Raw genomic sequence first — 20,978 nt, 5'->3', positions numbered from 1 at the left:
ACACACTGCACCTTTAAGGTTTGGGGGTAAACTTGATTTGAATTTGCCTTTTTTCCCTTTTTGCATTTTCATGAATATTTGGGGAATGTCTTTGGATGCTTGGGGGGATTTCTCTGGACATTTTCAGGTTTTCCAAGAAAACATTGTAAATATAGTCATAATTTTGGGGGATTTGATTTGATTTTAAAATATCTTCATGATTTGATTGACTCTGAGTGTGAGTTGCATGTGCAGGTGCTTACAGATGTGAAATACTTTCATGAAAATTTCAGGAAATTTTGGGGATGTTTGGAGGATTTTTTTTCTCATTTTCATGGAATTTTCGGAAAGTGTCTTCGTGAATTTGATAGGAAATCTTAGGGGCATTTGCTTTGAAATTTTAAAAGATGTCATTGCAAAATAAGAGATTTTCTTGAATTTTTGGGGAGATTCTTTTTATTGGAATGTTTGGGCTTTCTGATCGTTTCATTGCAACCTTTGGGAAATCTTTAATTTAGGGATACGTTTTGTGTGATAGTCTTTAAAGAAACTTAAGACATTTCACAGAAATTTGAGAGAATTTCTATGAATTTTAAGTTAATTTGTGTGGATTTTAAAGGAAAATTTCAAGTAAATTCAGACCTTTTAGTGTAAATGTTGTTGATGTTTGTCCTTAAACTGTCCTTGTAGTCCGTTATTAAAATGAGTCCTCCATCCTTTTCTCAATGACTGCAGATCCCCAACAGCCTAAACATCTGCTCTAAAGCCGATCCAAGGCTGGATTTTCTGCAGAAGGACCTTCAGGAGATTTGTGGCAATTATTTGGTCTAAACTACGCCCTGTTCAAGAACCAGGCCGAGCTTTAAAACTGACCAGGTGCAGATAAGCCCACAAATGTACTTTAACATAAATTTAATGTACTAATATGTTTCAAACATCAGCCCTCTTCCCGCCGTTGCTCACGTTGCAAAGAGACACCCCCCACAAAACCGTTTCCACGGTAACCCAAACAGACAGTTGTGAGTCAGCAGCCGCAGTTTAATGAAGAAAATAAATAACCAGCTTTGTTTAGATACTAACGACATGGCTCTACCGCTTCTACCCGGGAACTCTCCCAATAAACTGGTAAGCGGTTTTATTTGTTTTTTATTTGGTTAATTTCGAGTACTGTGTCGACTGCTCGATAAATAGGCTAATGATAGTTTGACCGACTCTAAACATGCTACTTCAGGAACAGCTAACATAACGGACGGGCAGGTAAGCTAACACTAACAGAATAGTTAGAGATAAAAATTATGACGTGGAGTCAAGAAATGACTTTTAACTCAATTTAAACAGTACTGTTTTTTTTAAACACCAACTAGTGGTATTTGAATGGTTAGCAATTTCTTCTACCTTATTCCTTACGTTCATTTATATGAAAACGTATTTCTCTTTCCTTAAATGGTGTGATAAGGCTTAACTTCAAGCTCAAAAAATCATAAATTTACTTTGAACTGTCAGTAAGACATATATTAAAGGGGTAACTGAAACAAGGTTTTGGCTGAAATACAACCCCAATACTAAAAAAGCTGAGTTCCTGTGTAAAATGGAAATAAAACCAGAAGCCAATGGTTGTCAAATCTCATAAACCCACATTTTATTCACAATAGAACATAAACAACATATCAGATGTTAAAACGGAGACATTTTAGCATTTCATGAAAAATATAAATTCCTTTTGAATTTGATCCTGGCAACACATCTAAAAAAAGTAGGGACAGAGCCATGTTTACCATTGTGTAGCATCCCCTTTTCTTTTAGCAACAGTCTGTAAACGTCAGGGAAGTGAGTTCTGAGTTTAAGGAGAGGAATGTTGTCCCATTCTTGTCTGATGTAGGATTCTAGCTGCACAACAGTCTCAAAGCAATAATGATAGATGTTGAAAATGTGGAGAAGCATTTCAAGGTTATAGGTGTTTATTGACTAAACAGCAGTGAGTGAAAAATAAAAACTAAAGTGTTCCAGTCATATATGTCTTATTTAAATAATCACCAACTTTCATGACGTTCTGTGCTTTGAATAATAAGTGTGTAAAAACAGTTAAGAATACTCTCTCCATTGTGTGTCTTAGCTGGACAAGGAAAGATTTCATAAATCCCAACATTTTGACATCTTCAACGGAATTCCCATGCTGGTGGGATTTGAGAAGTCAGGCATCGGAGGAGAGCTGTTGCCAGGCCAGAAAATTAAGCCGAACTTCTCTGTCTATCCCAAAAGAGAGGGTCAGGATTTACCTGCATGGGTGGCCTTCGATAAACAGGTGTGCTGTCCTTAAACTGGTCTGTTTTATCTCCCTAGGTATTTTCTTCCAATACTGATTGCATGGGTAATACAAAAGCCATGTCTAAATTTTAACTGTTCCAGCCTATTATTTAAAGCCATGGCTTTAAAAGAAAATGCCCTACTCCCAGCAGAGGTACTGTTATGTAATTTGAGTCAAATCTCAATAAACAACACAACATAAAGTGGATTACCTGAGAACTTCAGATGTTAGAAATGTTCTGGTCAGCTCTTGCATGTTTAGATCCCTTTTTAGTGTACAATTATATTTACAATTGGGTTGTCACAATACCAGAATTTTAAGAATATGATACAATTCTGGTAAAAATCAAACTATACTGAGACCTGTTTAATGCCACAGCAACAAAAATAAAGGTCCTGAAACAACTCAGAGTTTCTCATCTGAGGGTAGACCGACTCAGAGCTCAGCTAAGATAGAATAGTCAGGCATTGGGGAGGTGAATGTTTTCTTTTTTTTAGGATGGCATTAGCCTGGAGCACACTATGAAAATTTCAGTATGTCTGTAAGAAAACCTGTTGAAAAATGACAGGAACTACATTTTTGGTTTGGATATTGACATTTTGATCGTGCATTAGATCCGATCTCCTAGGGCCCCAGTGATTGGTTTTGTGATTGTATTTTTTAATCGACAAAAGCAAATCACTGCTGCACTTTTTGATATCAACTGTAAAAAATCCAAACTGTGCAATTTTAACACAAGTGGTATCATATAGTATTTAAACTTTTTATTGAAACCCTGAAGTTAATTAAAATATAAGGCCACTATAATTGTACAGTGCAAATGCTCAAACAAAGGAGAATAAACTTTTGACTGATAATACATTTCCGTTAAGGCATTATATAAATCTTTAAAACCCAGGGATCAGTTAAGTATCTAATACAACTGTTTCATAAATCTTATTGACAACATGCCTCGTCATTCCTCCAGGCCCTGTGTTTTGATGCGTACTTCCAGGAAACCGTGCCTGAAGCCCAGACGGAGACATACAGGATCAGGAAGTGTAAGATTTATTTTTACATGGAGGATGACACCATCCAGGTGGTGGAGCCGGAGTACAAAAACAGCGGCATCCCTCAAGGTGGCTGATTTTACAGGAAAACTGTATTTTTATGATTATTTTCACACTGATAGTTTTAGCTGGCTTAACAAAATAACCAGAGTAAATAAACACTTCCCTGAGGTTTAACGCTCGTCTCTTGCCACCATGCATGGTTGTTTTCTTTTCACAGGAACTCTGATTCGTCGTCAGCGTATCCCTCTGCCTCCCCCTAATGATGACCAGTTTTACACAGTTTTTCATTTCAACATCAACCAGCAGATGGTGCTGTACTCACGCACTTTCACGTTAACAGACTGTGACTCCTTTTCGAAGGACTTTCTCACCAGACTTGGGGTGTGTGTGAATGATAGAGTCCCCGTACCTGACGACCCCTACAGCAACCTCAGGGAAGAGGTGAGCATCACCATTGCACCTTTAAGCTTTATATGATTATTGTTTGTTAATCTGATACAGTGATGCACAAATTATCCTTTCCCCTTCATACATATGTGTTGGTACAGTTAATTTCAAGAGTGTTTAGTTGTTTTAATCATTGTGGGTTTTTTTTTACTTTCAGGGAATTATTTTTTAGACATCATCTACATTTATGTCCGAATTAAGTAATTATATAAAACTGCAGACAAATTGTTGGACTAGACAACACAGAACCATTAAAATATTAACTCTTTTATTCATATGTAATTACATTTATTAAAATAATCTTTTGAATTGAATTCTTAAACCAGATGGAGAAAAGTATGAAGCCTCTGCGCCCGTATGAGAGACGAGACACTCTGAAGCAGTTCCTGGACCATGACCGTAAAGTGCTGCGTTTCTTCTGCTTATGGGACGACACCGAGAGCATGTTTGGAGACCCCCGCCAGCTTGTACTGCATTACTACCTGGCTGACGACACCATCGAGATCCGAGAGGTTGTATCAGAAATCCCTGGGAGAGCGACCGTGCCCAAATTCCTACGCCGCAGCAAGCTGCCTAAGGTGAGGAACCAGAAACAGTCTGTTGAACTTACAGGAGCTGAGAGGGGAAGAGGAGGACTGTCATTCTTTTTAAACAATATATTTTATATGTTTATTGAAAATAATGATATATAGAAACGACTTCCAAAGTTAGTTAAATTTACAACGCATAGTAGGTAAATTTCGCCTCCAGGTGGCTCTCAGTAAAAGCAGTGTCAATGATGCTTACCTCTCTAATCTGAACTGAGTCTGTCTAATAAAAACTGCACCTATCAGGTGTATGTAATGGAGCGAAGCCTGCAAGTTAGTCAGTTATGAAGTTAGACAGTCATATTGAGCTAATGATTCATACCTGATTCAGTGGTCTGTTCAAGCTGAGAGATTTCCAGTCTCCTCTTCTCTGCAATGGACAGCTCTACCCTGGATCAGTGCTGTGCTCTTGCTTTCAACCCACCCCCCACCCCAGCATCCACCTGTAGGCTCCAACAGGGGGTTTAAGATGTTATCTCATCACTCCTCAATTCTGCATGTAAAATAAATCCGGAAGGAGTGAGGAAGTTGAACCCTGACGCCAAACAAGCGATGCTGCCATAATAAATACTTAATACTATATACTAAACAACAAACCACTGTTTTTGTTTCATGGGTACATTTCTCAGAATGAAGGAAAAGGTGATAAAAGTGGTTCCTTTGATTGAAGCTGTAAACTATTCACAAAGCATTTTGTGATCACTTGCAATGCATATCAGCTAAGGCAGCAATTTTTAAAGTAGACAAGTTATAACTGCTACAACCTCCAACTGATTTTAACAAGCTAGAACTGCTACAACTTACAGCTTATGATATCAAGCAATGAAGTAGCCCCAACAGTGTTGCCAACTTAGCGACTTTGTCGCTATATTTAGCGAGTTTTCAGACCCCTCTAGCGACTCTTTTTCAAAAAAGGGACTAGCGACAAATCTAGCGACTTTCTCGGGTGTTACTGGAGACTTTTGAAGACTCCGACGTAAAAGCATGTATCGTTGTTGCTCCTCTCTGTCGGCCCCTCCCCGTCCCAAAACACTCACAGGCAGCACAGTCCTCACAGCAGTCTGTCTCAGCCTCGACAGTCTCAGCTGCAGTCAGAGCAGGAGATGCCCACGCCCCCATGTCAGACTGCAAATCAACCACTTTGTGAAGGTGCCTTAACAGTTTTTTCTGTTGTCTGTTTTTGGTCAATTTAAAGTTGTTAATGAAGACTTTATAAAAAAATTTTTTATAAATGTTATGGTTAAAAATGTTTCACTGGAATTTGATGTTGGCTTGTAAGTGGACCATAAGGCTTAAAACTAAACCAAAAATAAGAAAGCTAAACTTCTAAGAAAAAATAGAATAATTAATAGAATAATAAACTAAAAATAAAAATTAAAGTTACTCTGCCAGAGTATCTCTCGAGTCATTTTTTGCCAGTCCCAAGCCCAGATAAAGGAGGAGGGTTGGAATTGTGATGTTATAAAAACAAGAATGAACAGGAGCAAGTTCATTTGTAGTTCTATACATCTTAAAAATCTTTTTACTCACTTTTTGTCTCCTACAGCATCCATTACAATTAAATACATACCCATGATTATGCAAATTAGGCAATGATGTCATTTCGTGACTTCTGGCGACTTTTAGGACAGCCAATAGCTACTTTCCTTACTGAGGAGTTGGCAACACTGAACCCATGACAGACCGACAGCTAGGCTCTGCAAGGCTAGCACAGTCGATGTGTTGCTGTTAATTACAGACATTAAACTTAGAGAGGGAAAAAAGAATGTTTTACCTGCATATTAAGTACAATGGCAACAGTTTCCTGGCTGCTCTTAATGCAAGAGTAAAACATGCTGATAATTGGACAGGTGTTGGTATTGATGCTGATTCAATGCCCACCACCAATACTCAACAACCAAGAAGAGCGAAACGTAGTGTCACTAACAGAATGTTATTTGACGACTGTCAAACATAAACACAGCTTCACCCTTATCTCAGTTGGAGCTATCATTTTTATTTTTTTTTATAAAAGGTTATTTCAAACCAAAAGGCTAGTAGTGCCTCTCTTTCTGGTTCAATGATTTTTCATCTTCCTCCCAGCAACTCCCTCCAACCCTCTTCCTCACCCAGACCTCATTCAGCTTGACAGACCTGCTGCAGCAACCCCCCCCCCACCCCGAGCATTTTGGCTTTCTCCTCCAGTTATTGACTCACGCCTAATTCATGTTGAAAGACAGCCAGTCCTCAGTCCAATGTGTGTGTGTGTTTTCAGTCCAGTAATTTAGTTTGTTCTGATGGCTTTTATTAAATGTCAGTCCTAAAGGTTGACCAATCATCAACCAGCTCTCTCTCTTTATTACATCAGGCTCTTTTTGGTCTTTTTATGTCACTCTGCAGATGATTTCACACATGTTTGCATGCAAAGTGTAGCATCTGTATCCAATATGTATAATGTGCTTGTTTTTTAATTCTGCAGCATGGAGCCAGCCAGATGAAGCAGCCTGGAGAGGTGACAGATCGCACAGTGCTCAATGTGTTTGACTCAAACAACCAGGGAAAACGCTTCATTCTGGACAGCCTCAAAGTACGTCCTGTCTGTTGGCTGTAGAAAGTATGAATGAAGTCTGAGTCACCACATTCAAAACACTGTCTCAAACTAACTTTAGTACAACCTAGAAACAGACAGAGGCGGAGCTGAGGTAGGTCTTAATCCTCCTGAGAAACAGCTACAACATCCTGGCTTGTAGTCATAACAGCCACGCCTCTAATTCTGCACAACTGGTATCCTTCTTCAAACCAAAACAATTGAGTTCACAACAAACAAAAAAAAAAAACACCCCCCACGGTGTGCATCTATAAAATTCCAAACAGTTTGGCCTTCACTCCCTTCTTTGTCTCTCTTTCTTGTAGACTGGATCGATCCAGGATGAGTTTTATAAAGACTCTGACCTCGCTGTGGGACAGGAGGTGAACGTTTGGGGCCGAAGAGCTCTCATCACCGGCTGTGACAACTTCACCAAAGAATACTACCACTCCAAATATGGAATTGGTAACCATTACATTCTAAAAGTTCTTTATAGATATAAAAACAGTACACTGCTTCCTTATAGGATCTTTGCAGATAACATCATGCAACATTGGAGAACTCCCCATGGGGAGCAGTAAATGATTTCTGAATAGGGAAACGAGGCCAAAAAAGGCCATGTTTGAGCTATTTTTGACTATGCCAAGTGTTTAAAGTGCTAAAATAAAAATATTCTTAATTCTTAAACTGCTGTTTTATCCTGAAAGCAGTAGAAGATTCAAAAAATGTAAAAAGAAAAACTCATGGAGAAATGGCAGCAGACAGGAATTTATAAAGCCTCCATCTAAAGCCTGGGCAGGTGATGTTACACAGCAGTTTGGTTCAGTCCATTTCTGTCCTGGTTCAGCTCATTAAATTCTGATCTTACCTGTGTTTCCTCAGCTGACGTCCGTTTAATCTCTCTCATTGTGAAGGGAAATCCATCTCTTTTTAGAGATCCAGATCAGTTGGCTCAGCTCAGTAGAGCTGGTTGCTCTTCATTTGGTACCAGTTTGTTTTTTTATGTGTGGATTAAAACAAAGGGTGGAGAAAAGGAAACCAGCACTCAAACAGGAGCTAGCTCCAGTGGCTCACATTAAAGAGCGGTATTGCTGAATAGGCTCTGTAGAGAATTACACATCTTGACTCGGATGCTCACCCTACAGGATTTATTCTGTTGATAATGTATGAGCGTTTTGACTGAAAGCATGTCTGTGAAAAAAGAGGATATTTATTATGTTAAAGGGGCTCAGCTAGCCCCTAAGTCTGCTGACAGTCTTAAAGGCCTTCACATGGATCTGAGGTGAACCTCTGTATTTAATTTAGGGATTAACTGGTTTAATAGAGCTCCTCAGTCTAATATTTTTGAAACAAAAAATTAAAACACAGCCTTGATGTTTCTTTTTACTCAAGACAGAAACTGTGGCTATCTCTTTTACATGCAGTACATCAATCTGAACACGTGGGGGCAGTAAGCACTTGCAGAACGTTTTACCTCCACTCAAAGCTGAGTCAAATCATGATGCTACATTTTTATTGATGAAGATGAAGATTTTTTGTGATGTTAATAATACAGGATAGCATCTTTAAATATATGTTTCTATGCCTTTTGATCCCACCAACTATTACAATAAAAATATATCATCACAGTGTTGTCTGGAGGAGTTTGTCTTCAAATTCCTCTTATGTAAAACCAAAAACTGCCTACTGTTGGGTGTCTAGGACTTATGATTTTGATGCCATGATATCAAACAGGTTTCAGTCTATATGATCTAAATTCATCCTGTAATGCCATACTGACCAAAAATATTAAGACATGTTTTTTGGTCAGTATCCCCCATAGCCCTAGTTCTGATTTCATGTCTTTTAAAAACCAAACAACTTACAGCAGGTTATATAATGTTCCAGTTAATTCTCAGTGAGTGGGTATAAGGACAAGTTACAGAATTAAACACCACCGCCGTCCTGACATCAGATACTGCTGCCCTTCAGCACTGGTTTTTCAGTTAAAGACACAGGGATCAGAGAGGCACACGGCTCCCCAACAGGAGAAACCAGAGATGGTCCTGGACCACTCTGCCATCTTGGGCTGGTTTTTGGTCTGCTGCATTAGTCACAGTAGTAAAGCGGGCGGGGCGGTGACAGAATACTGTGATGAACTATGAGCAGTCAGAGGTCAACCGTGCTGCCCTCTGATCGTTCGGCTCTCCTCCTTTCTTCTTCTAAGTGTTTTGTCCTCTCGCTCTCTCTTTCCCTCAGAGGACTTCACCCCAGTGCAGTACAAAGCTCCCCCGGCCCCCAGAGCCCCCAGGACCCTGCCCCCCTACAACGGCTTTGGCTCAGAGGAGGACTCGCTGGCTTCCTGCCTGAGTCTGCTGCCCAAACCGCCCCAGAGAGACTTCCACAAATTTATGGAGAAAGACAGGTCATGATCACACTAAGCACCGTAATATATTTACATTTGCAATATTGCTATATTCTGATCAGAATCATTCTCATCAGGGGTTAAACTGCACTGTTTACATGAAAGTTAAATATAGTGATGGTTGAAGCTGCTTAACAAAAGAAGAAAACTCTATCACTCACTCTCTCTGATGTGTTTACACCTCAGCATTATTTTCATCATTTGTCCATGAAAACATGATTTTATGTTTAATGTGAATGTATGACTCATTTGCCCCTCCAGACGTGGCCTAAACAGTCATATGTTGAATTTCCGAGCCAAGCTGGTGACCAGCGATCCCATCGACACAGAGAGAACGTTCATCATCTCCTTCTACCTCAGCGATGACTCCATCAGTGTGTTTGAGCGTCCGCAGAAAAACTCAGGTAAAAAAAGTTTGGACAGTCACAGTCACCACTGTGAGATGTGAGATAGAAATCTAGGACTCTCATGGTAAACATTAAGATCATCAGATACAGTTTCCATCTCCAGAATCTCTAAAAACTGATGAAACAGAGGACAGCGAGTGCATAGACCTGCCTTTTCAGGGAAATTCCCATCGATATAAATCAATATTTGACAGTTTTACTGCAGTTTAAGATGAATAGTATGTCTTTAGGTCACAATTTGCTCAGCATGGGTCTAAAAAAGAAACCAAACCATTGAAATGATGTTCAAGAAACCAGCAAGAGCAGTGGTTTAGAGATAACTGCATTTTTAACAAGAAATGATCAAAATTAGTCATTTTTTGACATAAGTATAATGATATAAAAATGAATATGTAGCTTTATGGCATTATACACAACAAAACAAAAAAAATATGATGGCACTTCCTGAGTTTAACCATACATACTGGTTTTAAAACAGATTTAAGACTTTAAAGCAAAATTGAAATTAAAAATGATATACTGGAAATGGATCAGTGTAATATGTAAACCCAATAAATATGAAAATGTGCACTGGACAGCTGCAGTACTGGATGACAGAAAGTTAAGAAATCTGTCATTTTATCCTCTGTTTTCCTACTGTTCATGCATCAGGTGGGCTTGGCGGTAAGTTTCTGGAGCGTCGTCGTGTGAAGAAGCCGGGTCAGGAGCAGTTTAAGAGTGAGCCGTCAGAGTACTTAAAAGCTCAGGATCTGTACGTCGGTGCCACCCTCTGCATCACTAACAGGAACTTCAAGCTTCTGGATGCTGATGAATACACCTTTAACTACATGGAGCGACACACTGAGGAGGTACAGAGGGAAATGAAGGAGGAGCGTTGTTTACTGTGGCATTTAGAGGTTTTTGGGGGAGCTTTGTAGTTGAGGGTTTTGATGAAAATAAGGGGAAGGTCAAGATGTGGCTAGTTTCTACTTACCGTCCAAAGTCACACTAAAACATATTGATATTTTAAAATTGGCAGTAGATTTTTTTCATGGACAGCTGGTCGCGACCTGTCTTACTTTCTCATTTTTGGCTATGCTCATGTGTCTTTGTAAATCACAGAGCTTGAGGCTTAAAAACCTAAATTTAGGACATTATAATGCACAAACCTGACTGTTAAGTAAACAACAAATGTTAGTTATTAAAATTGGTGAATCATGGTGTTTAAATATTGTATGATTTTATGTATCTGTTTACAGTTCCCCAAAGCCAATGTGGGAAATATCATCAGTAAATTACGCTCGATTCCTGAAGAGAAACAGAACGAGATTAGGAAGTTTCTCTCTCTCAGCGACCCTGGAAACACTGGCTTCATCCCCTTTGACTTATTCAGGTACCAAAATTAGTAAAGTTAAAGCACAGTTTCAACTATAAATCCACAGGCATGTTCAGTATGATAGATGTTATCTGAATGGAACGTGTGTTCAACCACAACAAAAAAGACAGGAAGTAGAGATATGTTAATTTATATGTAGGCTCTAAATCATTGATACTAGGGATGAACCAGTACCACATTTCTCCAAACCAAGTATGCGTACAAGTCCTTACATTTGGATCCTCTTGGTTACAGAGTAACAAATGCAAGTACTTAATAAAACCATTTTTGTACTTGAAATTGCTTTGAAAGTTTGTTCTATTTTCATCAGACATTCTTCATTCCCTTCTTGATAATTTATCAGTGCATCCTCGTCCTGACCAGTGGTGCAGCCTGTGGCCACTGGGGCGACCAAAATCAGCTTCATAAACTGTTATTAGACATTATTTAAAAGCTGTGGTGTGGGCTGTGATTTTCTTTAAGCATATTCAGATACTAAGAATATTTTACTCTACATTAGTTTGGTTGTTCAAACTTTAATACACTAAAGGTGAGGGATCTCAGTGGCTCTCAGAAAAAAAATATTTGGACACCCTCGTTAAACCAGTAATTTTCAAATGACCATATAAAAGAAAAAACAGACTTAATCTTGCAACAATGTGAGCTTCATGCATGAAGCAGTACATTTTTTGTTAATAACTGGTTAATAGCAATGCTTTCTTTTACATAATTGAATTCCCACAACAAATTGCTGTGTAAATATTTTTCATGTTGCAGGAAACTAAATGTTGAATGCTCAAGATTCCTGGGGGTAGTTTCATATATTCTTTTAAACAGATTGGAGTATAATGCCTTTTCTTTTGTGGACCCCAACCCTATTACTTGGATTTTGATCTATTATCTCTCCTCTTCATGTGTTTGTTTCTACATGTCTCTGATCATCACAGAGGTCTGCTGGCGGGTCTGGACTGCAGCTTATCGGAGCACGAGGTTCTGGTTCTTGGCCGAAGCTTCTCGAAGTGTGTCGAGCGACCCGAGGCGGACTTGGGTCTGATGCTGGCTGTGGCTCAAGACTTCCTCAAGAAGAAGCCCTTCGATGAGCTCCCCGCCATGGCCAGAGTGTTCACACACCAAGACCGCCACAAGTAGGCACACACGCTTATAGACTCAGATGTTAGCTCAGACCAAACTCTGCTGCAACAGAAACACACAGCGTCACAACAAGACATCAATCGTGCAGCCGGTGGCCCCATATCTCTGAGCAGAGATTAGTTCCAGCAGGGAGAGGGTGCAGCATTGGAACCAGATGGACCCTGAAGACCTGAATGGCATTAAGTTCTTCAGACTGCAGGACTTGCACAAACAGCCTCTTCATGTTTGTCCTCTCTGGTTCTCTTTGTGGGAATAAAATCACATATTTAATTTATGAACGCTGCATAGTGTAAACATTTAAAGCCTGGCACATGAAAAGATTTATAAAACCTTAACCAATCATGACAAATAATAGATTTAACACTTTTGTTTTTGTAGTGTGTAGTGTGCAATGAGGAGACAATCACAACAAACCACACACTAACAGATTCATTCGCCAACAACCAGACGTATTTCTGACGTATATCTAGTTTTATATAAATGCTGAGTATGTTTGAGTTAAAATCAGAGTGTCTCTGGTCATCTTCTGAGCAGATCAGGGAGGACAAAATCCCTCTTAACACATCTCACACCACAGGAAATGCAGGAAATGATTTTTAGACCCATCAGATAATCAGACCTTTTTCTGACTTTGGCCAGAAGGGAAGAATCAGGCACAAAATCAGCATGATTTTATTTTAGTGTGTACCCTGCTAAACAGAATAAACAGTCCACAGAGCCATGAGGTTAAACTGGCTGGCTGTTTGTGTGTTGACACTCTCAGTTAGTGTCAGATTGGTCATCAGCTTCTCTGTAATGAAGACGGCATGACAAGAATGAGCCTGTTGACTCTCTGACATCGCTGTGAAAAACAACTGTGGCATCCTCTCTCTCCTTCACAGACGCTCTGACACAGTCTGATATTAACCTCTGTTAAATTCACTCATATCCATTTTTTTAGAACACATGAACAAATAGAGGTTTCTTTATAAAATATACATAAAAGCAAGCTTGTGTTGCTGATGGCATTTTTGTTATAATTGTATTTCTATATTTGCTGCAGATGTATTAAAGTAAGTCACAGATTATGAGATTATTATTTTAGGTTTAAGGCAAAATTCAGATGCCAAGAATATTTCACAGAAATGATGAAAACCAATGCTTTAAAAGCCTTTCGGTATGAGATTCTGCTGAGGTTTGGAGATTTTATTTAACAGTTGCAAACATTTGAAAAAGAACTTACGCTTCATAATATGGACAGACCTGAAGAAATTTTCACACCTGACCTAACCTGGGTTTGTTCACCTAGTTACAGCTGCTTGTTTACTGACTGCCTGAAGCCGTTATCAGCGCCGCTTTTTGGCACACGTCTTTGCAATTAAAGCATAATGTGCTGCTTATGATCTCCTGATCAGAAGTTGAGGGAAACTTTGAGTTTACAGCGACATCAGTGCTGCTTGTGACAGCACAGACTAGCCTGGTAAGCCTAGCTGTTGTTGCTAACTGCTAATAAGCCTGGTTTTGTGTGTTGATGAAGACTGGTGTTTCTGTAGGGTTTACCTTCTTACAGCTTGCACATGTTGTGTCCAACTCCTGACTGTCTGCCATTTGTAGGAGCTCGACATGATCCAGTATCTTTGCTTTTAGCTTGCTGGCTGTAGATAAACACTATCTATGTTCCTGGTCTGAGTACCAATTTGTTTTAGTCTGAGGAGAGAGGCATGTGCTGGGGCAGCAGTTCTATGACCGCTGCCATCTGCTGGCTTTTTTGTTTACTGCACCCAGGGGATGCATGTGAAAAAACTGCCAACACAGCATACACGGCCATATCGATTCCATAAAATCTGTACTGTTACATTTATCAGCAAGGGACACATGAAAATATATTGCCATATCCATTTTTTGTAGCACTGAACTAGTAGCTGCCTATCCATTCAGATGTTAGACTTAGCTTAACCCTGCAAAAAAAAAAAAAAAAAAAGTAAAACAGACCAATCAGTATGTATTCACAGTACTGTGATAAGACATTTGACCTGCAGGATGCGATGAAACTGTCAGTCAGTGGAGACAGACCAACAGGAGCGTCACAGCTGAAACTGTAGTAATCAGAGAAATCCTGGTACTGATACGAGCTAACAGCTCATCAGACTGAGACACAGTCAGCCTCGAGGAGCTGGAAGTAGCAGGAAAGTTCATCCACACACACACTTCACGGAGTAGGAGGGAGAACCTTTATACAAACCCAGACATGACTGTGTTTGTTTTTTTTAGACGTATCGGAGTAGGAGAGGTTCTCATAGGTTGTGTTCAGCCTTCATTAAGAAATACAAATGACCTGTGCCTCTAATCAAGGACAAAAATTCACTCCTGTTTTCCTTTTAGTCTGAGCAGAGCTTGAGTTTGTTTATTGTCTTTGTGCTGAATTCAAATAAAGCATTAAAAGCAGGCAGACCACCTGATGGCTCTCCAGACCTCTGGATCCTCTTCCAAAGCATATTCGCTTTTTTTCCTCCCATCTTCGTGTCTTTACTTTTCTTCAGGACCGGCCGTCTCCCCACCAAAGAGATGAAGACGATCTGTAAGGCCTGCCACCTCCCTCTGCCTGAAAAGCTGCTTGGAGATCTACTCTGCAGGTAAAAAACTGCTCAGATCACAAAATACCTTATTCACAGCATCGCTACCAGGGTTGGTTTGAGTGATTCATTTTTCTCTTGTTGTAAACTGTAACTCAGTGGCCTGGTGCATCAGCTATGTGGATGTTCTCTCCTAAGTTATGGTGTAAAATTCAATGATCCAAGCACACCTGACCCCAAAGTCCTGTTCATTTGACCAGAGTTTCTGTTAGCCGGTATTTACCGGTCTTTTGCTGGTTTCAGAGGAGGATCTCCAGCTGATAAAATATGCCCATTACCAAACAAGTAAATAATGAATAATAACATATTATATATCATGTTACCTAGAAGATATGTTGTCAAGAATCATTTAATAAAACTCAAATAAACTCAAAGTTATTTTACTATGCCCTACCTCCTGTTTTGCAAACCCCGTATGTTCATACCACCACCAGACTCTGACTAACTGAGTGATGTGAGAGCAGACCAGAGGAAAAGAGGAGGGAACAATCGTGCCTGAGCACAGTGTCAAACAGTTGTGGCTTGAATCAGAAATGACGCATTAGAAGCAGATAAGCAGCCTCTTTTTATACAAATAGGAGATAGATCTCTGAATTTTATCTTGTTAATGATGCAGATTTATGTGTGCTGTAGATTTGCAGATGGGGACCAGATTGACTATCACGCCTTCCTGGCTGGCCTTAACTGGGTAGAGCACCCAGCTCCTCCAGTAAAGCCTGAAGACACCTTAAAGGTAAGATGGAGAGACAGGAGTCATTAAAAAAAGAAGAGTGTGGCACGCTGGAGGTCGGGTGGTTGGGGCACGCGCCGTGTGCGCGGGCGACCCGGGTTCGGGTCCGGCCCGTGGCACTATCTCCTGCGTGTCTCTCCCCACTCTCTTCCCTGTTTCTGACTCTATCCACTGTCCTATCTAATAAAGGCAAAAAGGCCAAAAATAAATCTTTAAAAAAAAAAGAGCAGCAGAAAGGAGGAAGGGGGAGGAAACTTTTAAGCTGAGAGTTAATTAGAAAAGCAGCGTGACTTAAATGTGAGTGTGCACAGATTTTTTAAACAGTCGTAATTGAAAATCAATCTACATTTTACCCAAATCTACAATGACTCAGTGTATGCTAGAGCCAAAAACAGAATCAAGTCTGAGAGAGGAAATGGTCAGATGGAAAAGAGAACCATTAAAAGTGCACCTTAAGATGCTCTCATACAAGTATATAAAAAAAACACACAGTCAGAGGTGGACAGACAGGAGGGAAGTAGCTGTTTTGTTCTCCTCTCTTGTATTTGTATCTTTCCTATGTTAGTCTGATTTTCATGCTCTGCTGCAGCCAAGTCTAAGCAGAAACAGGTGAGCAGCAGAGAAATACACCATGGCATGACAACAAAGAGGGAATGAGACACTGCTTATTTTACTCTCTTCTGTCACGGTTCACAGCTGCTCTTTGTTTCACCCACTTCTAAGCCTGAACCTATCACCAAGGCCAGGATGGTTCCTGATTTTGGGCCCAGCGATCAGCAGTCATGCCCTGATTAGAGGCTTGTTGCACCCACTCATCATGCTGTTATAGTTGGAGTAATGACCACACCTCATTGTCTGTCCACACAAACATTTGTGTTTTAGCAATCCTCTTCCACTCTGAGGAGGGAAGAGGATGTGTGCATGCTTGTGTTGTTGGACTGTAACATCCTTGTTTGTCCTTGTTTGTGTTTTAGGCAGCCATTTTTGAATCTCTGTGCGCAGTGCGTTTTATCAGAACTTTGTCACCTGAATGTGAAACCTTTTCTGAAACTTAAAAATGAAAAGATAAATAAATTTTCAGTGCATCGTTGTCACTTTAGACATGGCCTAAGCCTCTGCTAAAACACTCTAAAACCCCACACAACCAGAGCAAAGGAATCACTCTCAGAGTTTTTAAAGTGTTTTGTTTCTTTTTTCTCCAGTTTGATCTGAATGTGGCGTCTGACGTTGCTGAAGCAGCAGTGAGAAATGTCAACTACTCTGCTCTCCTAGAGGACGTCTTCAGCCGTCCCTCCAACATTGCCGACCCAACGACCAGCATTGTCTCTTAGACATCAAGAGGGAGGTGATTAGTGTTACCTCACACGCACACTTCCTTTTCTTCCATTAAACAAACACACATGGTACATCGGCTAACAGCGTCTGTGTTTTCGTTGTGTGTGGTGATGATTTGTAAAACTACAGGAGGCAGGGCATGTGTGCATAAGCTAAATGTTTGTTTACATGTACATAGATATTTGGCAGTAATGGTGGGTTCAAAGTTACACTAAAACAAGCCAGTAAAGTGGAAAATTGATGCTGTAGGGTGGGAAAATTCTGAGAGCACAGATGCTGTTTGATGTGTGCATATATGAATCTGTGTGAATCCCTCTGAGACACAAAGCGTTAAAATGAAACCATATTTTAGCAATACACTCACACATGATGATAATACGCTATGACTGTGTGTCCTCTAGTACTGAGACGATAAAGGATGAGAGTAATCATGGAATAAAGGATTTTTGTGTGTAAGCATGTTATATTACAATAAATATCTACATTACAGAAACAACAGACATCACTGAGCTGTGGTACATGTGTCCAAAGACAGACAGTTGATACCATCAACTGTATTTTAATAAGGACAGTGCATCTTTGTTTTCTTCTGATGTACAAATGTGAAGACAAAATGCCCCTAAAACATAATTACAATTTTAACTAGAAAAGCACTCGGAGAGCGCAGACCTCTGCCATTAGCCCTATCTCCCAATAGTAAAGAATCCTTTAAAAAAATTCCTGGATCCAGACGGTGATCCGGTTCACTCCCAAAATCTGATCAGTTCTTCCTTATGCCATTTCTGATATTTCCTGAAAATTTCATCAAAATCCTTCCATAACTTTTTGAGTTATGTTGCTGACAAACAAACTAACTAACAAACCCTGCCGATCACATAACCTCCTTGGCGGAGGTAAAGATGCTTTCCTAATCCTTAGGGGGAGATTTAGTAAATTTTTAAATGAGACATGCAGAAGGGAGCGTGCTGGAGGACCACAGAATTGACCCCCAGTAGAGGTCAGATTCTGCCCGCCCTGATCTGGCTCCTCTGGGAGTCAAATACCCCTGTCAGAGAGGTCTTTCAGACAAAGCAGCATAACTTAATTTCACCTTGGATTTACTTTGCAACTGTTATTCATCCTATTTAACTTTCATTAGGATATTTCTATAAAAATAAGTGGGCAGTGGAATTTAACAAGGTCAAAAAAGCAGCTGTAAACCTTGTAGCTGTGTAAATCCTTCAATACCGCTATTAAAACTAGTTAAAGTTAAGTTCTTAAAAGTATAAGTCCATAGTTATTTTTCTCAAGGGCTTTTATTGTGAAGGCCAATATCAAGAAATGTGGTGTAGTTAGTAGCAGCTTGACAAACTTCAGCAGGAGGAAAGTGAAACCTAAAACTACACGGGCTACTACTACAACAAAGAAGTGAACACAGAAAGGCAGTTAAATTCACTTCTCTGTGATCTTCTGCTCAGACATTAGTTCAGTCTACCATCAGGTTTGTTTTAGTGGCTAAAGATGGTTGTAACACTTGATATGTAATACTACGTCCCCAGAACCAGTCTGTGCTCAGTGCTGCTGAGGGCCAGCATCACCCGACCCTTTTGCCAGACCTGGGTGGTGGGCTAACAAAGTGGCGGATCCACGTAACCTCTTCAGGCTGGGCCTGACTAGGCCCCATGGAGAGAAGCCCAGCTGCCAGATGCTGACTTTATATTTCCCCTGCTAGGTTTCCCTCATGTTGGTGAGGTGGCTTCAGTCCCCAAGTGCTGCTAGTCTGGTCCTTTCCCCTGGACCAATTTTCCTTGGGAGACCCTACCAGGGGCTAATGTCCTCGACAACGTAGCTCCCAGGTTCACAGAGACACGCACGCATACCCCCCCACCACAATAAGGTAGCAATGCTTGTGATACCAAGGCACAGCTCTCTATATACCAGTTGATCTTTGTTCCAACACTCACCTATGATCATGATCTTTGGATAATGACCAAAAGAATGAGGTTGTGGGTTCAAGCAGTCGACATGAGATTCCTCAGGAGGGTGTCCAGGCTCAGCCTTAAAAGGAACCCTGCATGATCAGACAAGTTCATATTGTTGGATAGCTATTTGTATCTCAAATGTATATCAAACTAAAAAACTCACTAGATATCTGCATTTTGAGTAAGTTTGAGCTCATAAAGTCACCTGGAGGCCGCCATGTTTTGGTCCGCGCTGGCAGTGTGACGTCACAGTGCCGCAGCGCTCCCTATGAGAAATCTTCATCGTTGCTATGCAGTGACCGTTTTTCAGACAGTTTTCTGCTTGCAGCTGTTACTGCCATTACACCTTTCATACCAGACACAAGTTTGCTGCATTTGTCTCCCTGCTGTCAAAACTCTGTTATTCCTCCTAAGTTTTACTTCAATAAACCTCCCTGCAAGTGATTGGATTCAGTGTATAGTGGAAGCATGCTGGGAGCTTTTCAGAATGAAAGCATTATGTACATACGAAGGGAGTTTCTCCAAAGAAATGCTAATGTGGACTTCTATTTTGAAAAGCACAAACCAGAAGTGCATTCGTAATGTGTTTACCTTTAGAGAAAGCTTCATGAAGGCTAGATGTTTGGGGAACAACTTTAGTAAACAGACATATTTTAGCTCATGGCCTTTATCTGGTTTATCAAGGTGGTTAATATGGCTCTGTATTTATCATTTTCCTTTCTAGATGGACAGATAACTGCTCATGGTGCAAATAAAAAAATAGAAGAGACCTCAAGTTTTAAAATTCTCCTTGTGGGAGACATGCAGCCTCTCTCAGATGAAGCCCTAACACTGGCTGCCAGTATGAAACAGCGGTTACTGCATAGGAATAGTGAGGAGCACTGCAGAACTGTGATGTTACGGTGCCAATGCCGACCAAAACATGGTGGCCTCCTGCTGAGTTTATAAACTCAAATTACTCAAAATGCCTAAAATGGCTATCTAATCTTATGAGTTTTTTAGTTCAATATACATACAAGAGATACAAAAACCTATCAAAAAAGATGAATTTGTCTGACCATGGAGGAGGACCGTATAGTGTGAGCACATAAATCCTGCGTGTTGGTCGTCCGTCGTAAGCAATTCAGACACACAGTATGAGTTCATATTCTGGCACGTCTATCGTAGGGTTGACTTGGAATCACCCACTGTATGCCCGGCTTTAGACATAAGTTGAGGGCACTGACATTAAGAGGGATCTCAAAGTTGTGTGCTTCATCTCAAAAGGAGCGAGTTAAGGTGGCTCGGGCATCTGATCAAGATGCCTCATGGATGCCTCTTTTTGGAGGTCTTCCAGGCAAGTCGAACTGGGAGGAGACCCCAGGGTAGATCCAGTACTCACTGGAGGGATTATTTATCTCACCTGACCTGGGAATCCCACAGGAAGAGCTGGAAAGTGTTGCTCACTGGTTGGATGGATGGATGGATTGAGTTTGTGGTACTGTGATATTATACTGTTACTGTAAATGGCAAGAAAAATACAGCAATTTGTATTTTAGACAGTATGACCCAGGCTCAATTGGAACAAACTATAAGCTCTACATGCAAGCCAAAGCAAAAAAGTTACTGATAAGACCTCAAATATCCCTGAGGTGGGTGCAGTCCACAGCAGAACAGATTCTAATGTTGGTTGGAACAGGCACTCAGGGTTCAGCATGCAAATATCAAAGTTCAGTGCATTTTTTTTTTTTTAGAGTTTTACTGGGAATACACAGTGAATATGTTCTCTCTCTGTGTAATATACACTCAGCTCTTCAAAGTGTTCTAACAGGAACAAAAACATAATTTGGAGATTGAGGTACCAATATGGCAGTACCTGTTTTAGTTATATGCGACCCACTGTTGTTAGTGGATTAATTCTCATATATCAGAGGGATTAAGCACAGAGGAGAGTACTTGTCGAGGTTTGGAGGACTGAATTCTCCGAGGTCTCATTTACAAAGAAGAACGTCCTCATTATGTGTCTGTCTGTCTGTCTGTGTGCGGCACTGTTTGACTATAAAAAGGCACAGGTTGTTCAGGTTGCGGCGCCACTGTAATCAGAGCCT

At 40.3% G+C, this 20,978-nt stretch overlaps 1 protein-coding gene across 1 annotated transcript; it reads left to right on the top strand.

Moving 5' to 3' along the window:
• Positions 1-978: 978 nt before the first annotated feature.
• On the top strand, positions 979-16,953 carry efhc2 (EF-hand domain (C-terminal) containing 2). Its single transcript, XM_041807571.1, has 15 exons — positions 979-1,104; positions 2,093-2,281; positions 3,252-3,402; positions 3,554-3,777; positions 4,110-4,361; positions 6,829-6,936; positions 7,263-7,401; positions 9,175-9,340; positions 9,602-9,744; positions 10,399-10,595; positions 10,986-11,119; positions 12,049-12,246; positions 14,773-14,865; positions 15,499-15,598; positions 16,798-16,953. The coding sequence occupies exons 1-15, from the start codon at positions 1,021-1,023 to the stop codon at positions 16,924-16,926; spliced, it is 2,307 nt and encodes a 768-aa protein (XP_041663505.1). The 5' UTR covers positions 979-1,020; the 3' UTR covers positions 16,927-16,953.
• Positions 16,954-20,978: the final 4,025 nt, after the last annotated feature.

The sequence above is a fragment of the Cheilinus undulatus genome, linkage group 15, assembly GCF_018320785.1.
Source record: "Cheilinus undulatus linkage group 15, ASM1832078v1, whole genome shotgun sequence".
NCBI classification, from domain to species: Eukaryota; Metazoa; Chordata; class Actinopteri; order Labriformes; family Labridae; genus Cheilinus; species Cheilinus undulatus.
Note: the sequence above shows the minus strand (reverse complement) of the source record. Positions and strands in the feature narration are given on the sequence as shown.

Bases quoted from the DNA above. Each gene is read 5' to 3' on its own strand.
- efhc2 (XM_041807571.1), top strand. From the start codon at position 1,021: ATGAAGAAAATAAATAACCAGCTTTGTTTAGATACTAACGACATGGCT. The intron at 9,745-10,398 runs GTAAAAAAAGTT...TTCATGCATCAG, and splicing joins GCGTCCGCAGAAAAACTCAG to GTGGGCTTGGCGGTAAGTTT. The intron at 15,599-16,797 runs GTAAGATGGAGA...TTTTTTCTCCAG, and splicing joins AGCCTGAAGACACCTTAAAG to TTTGATCTGAATGTGGCGTC.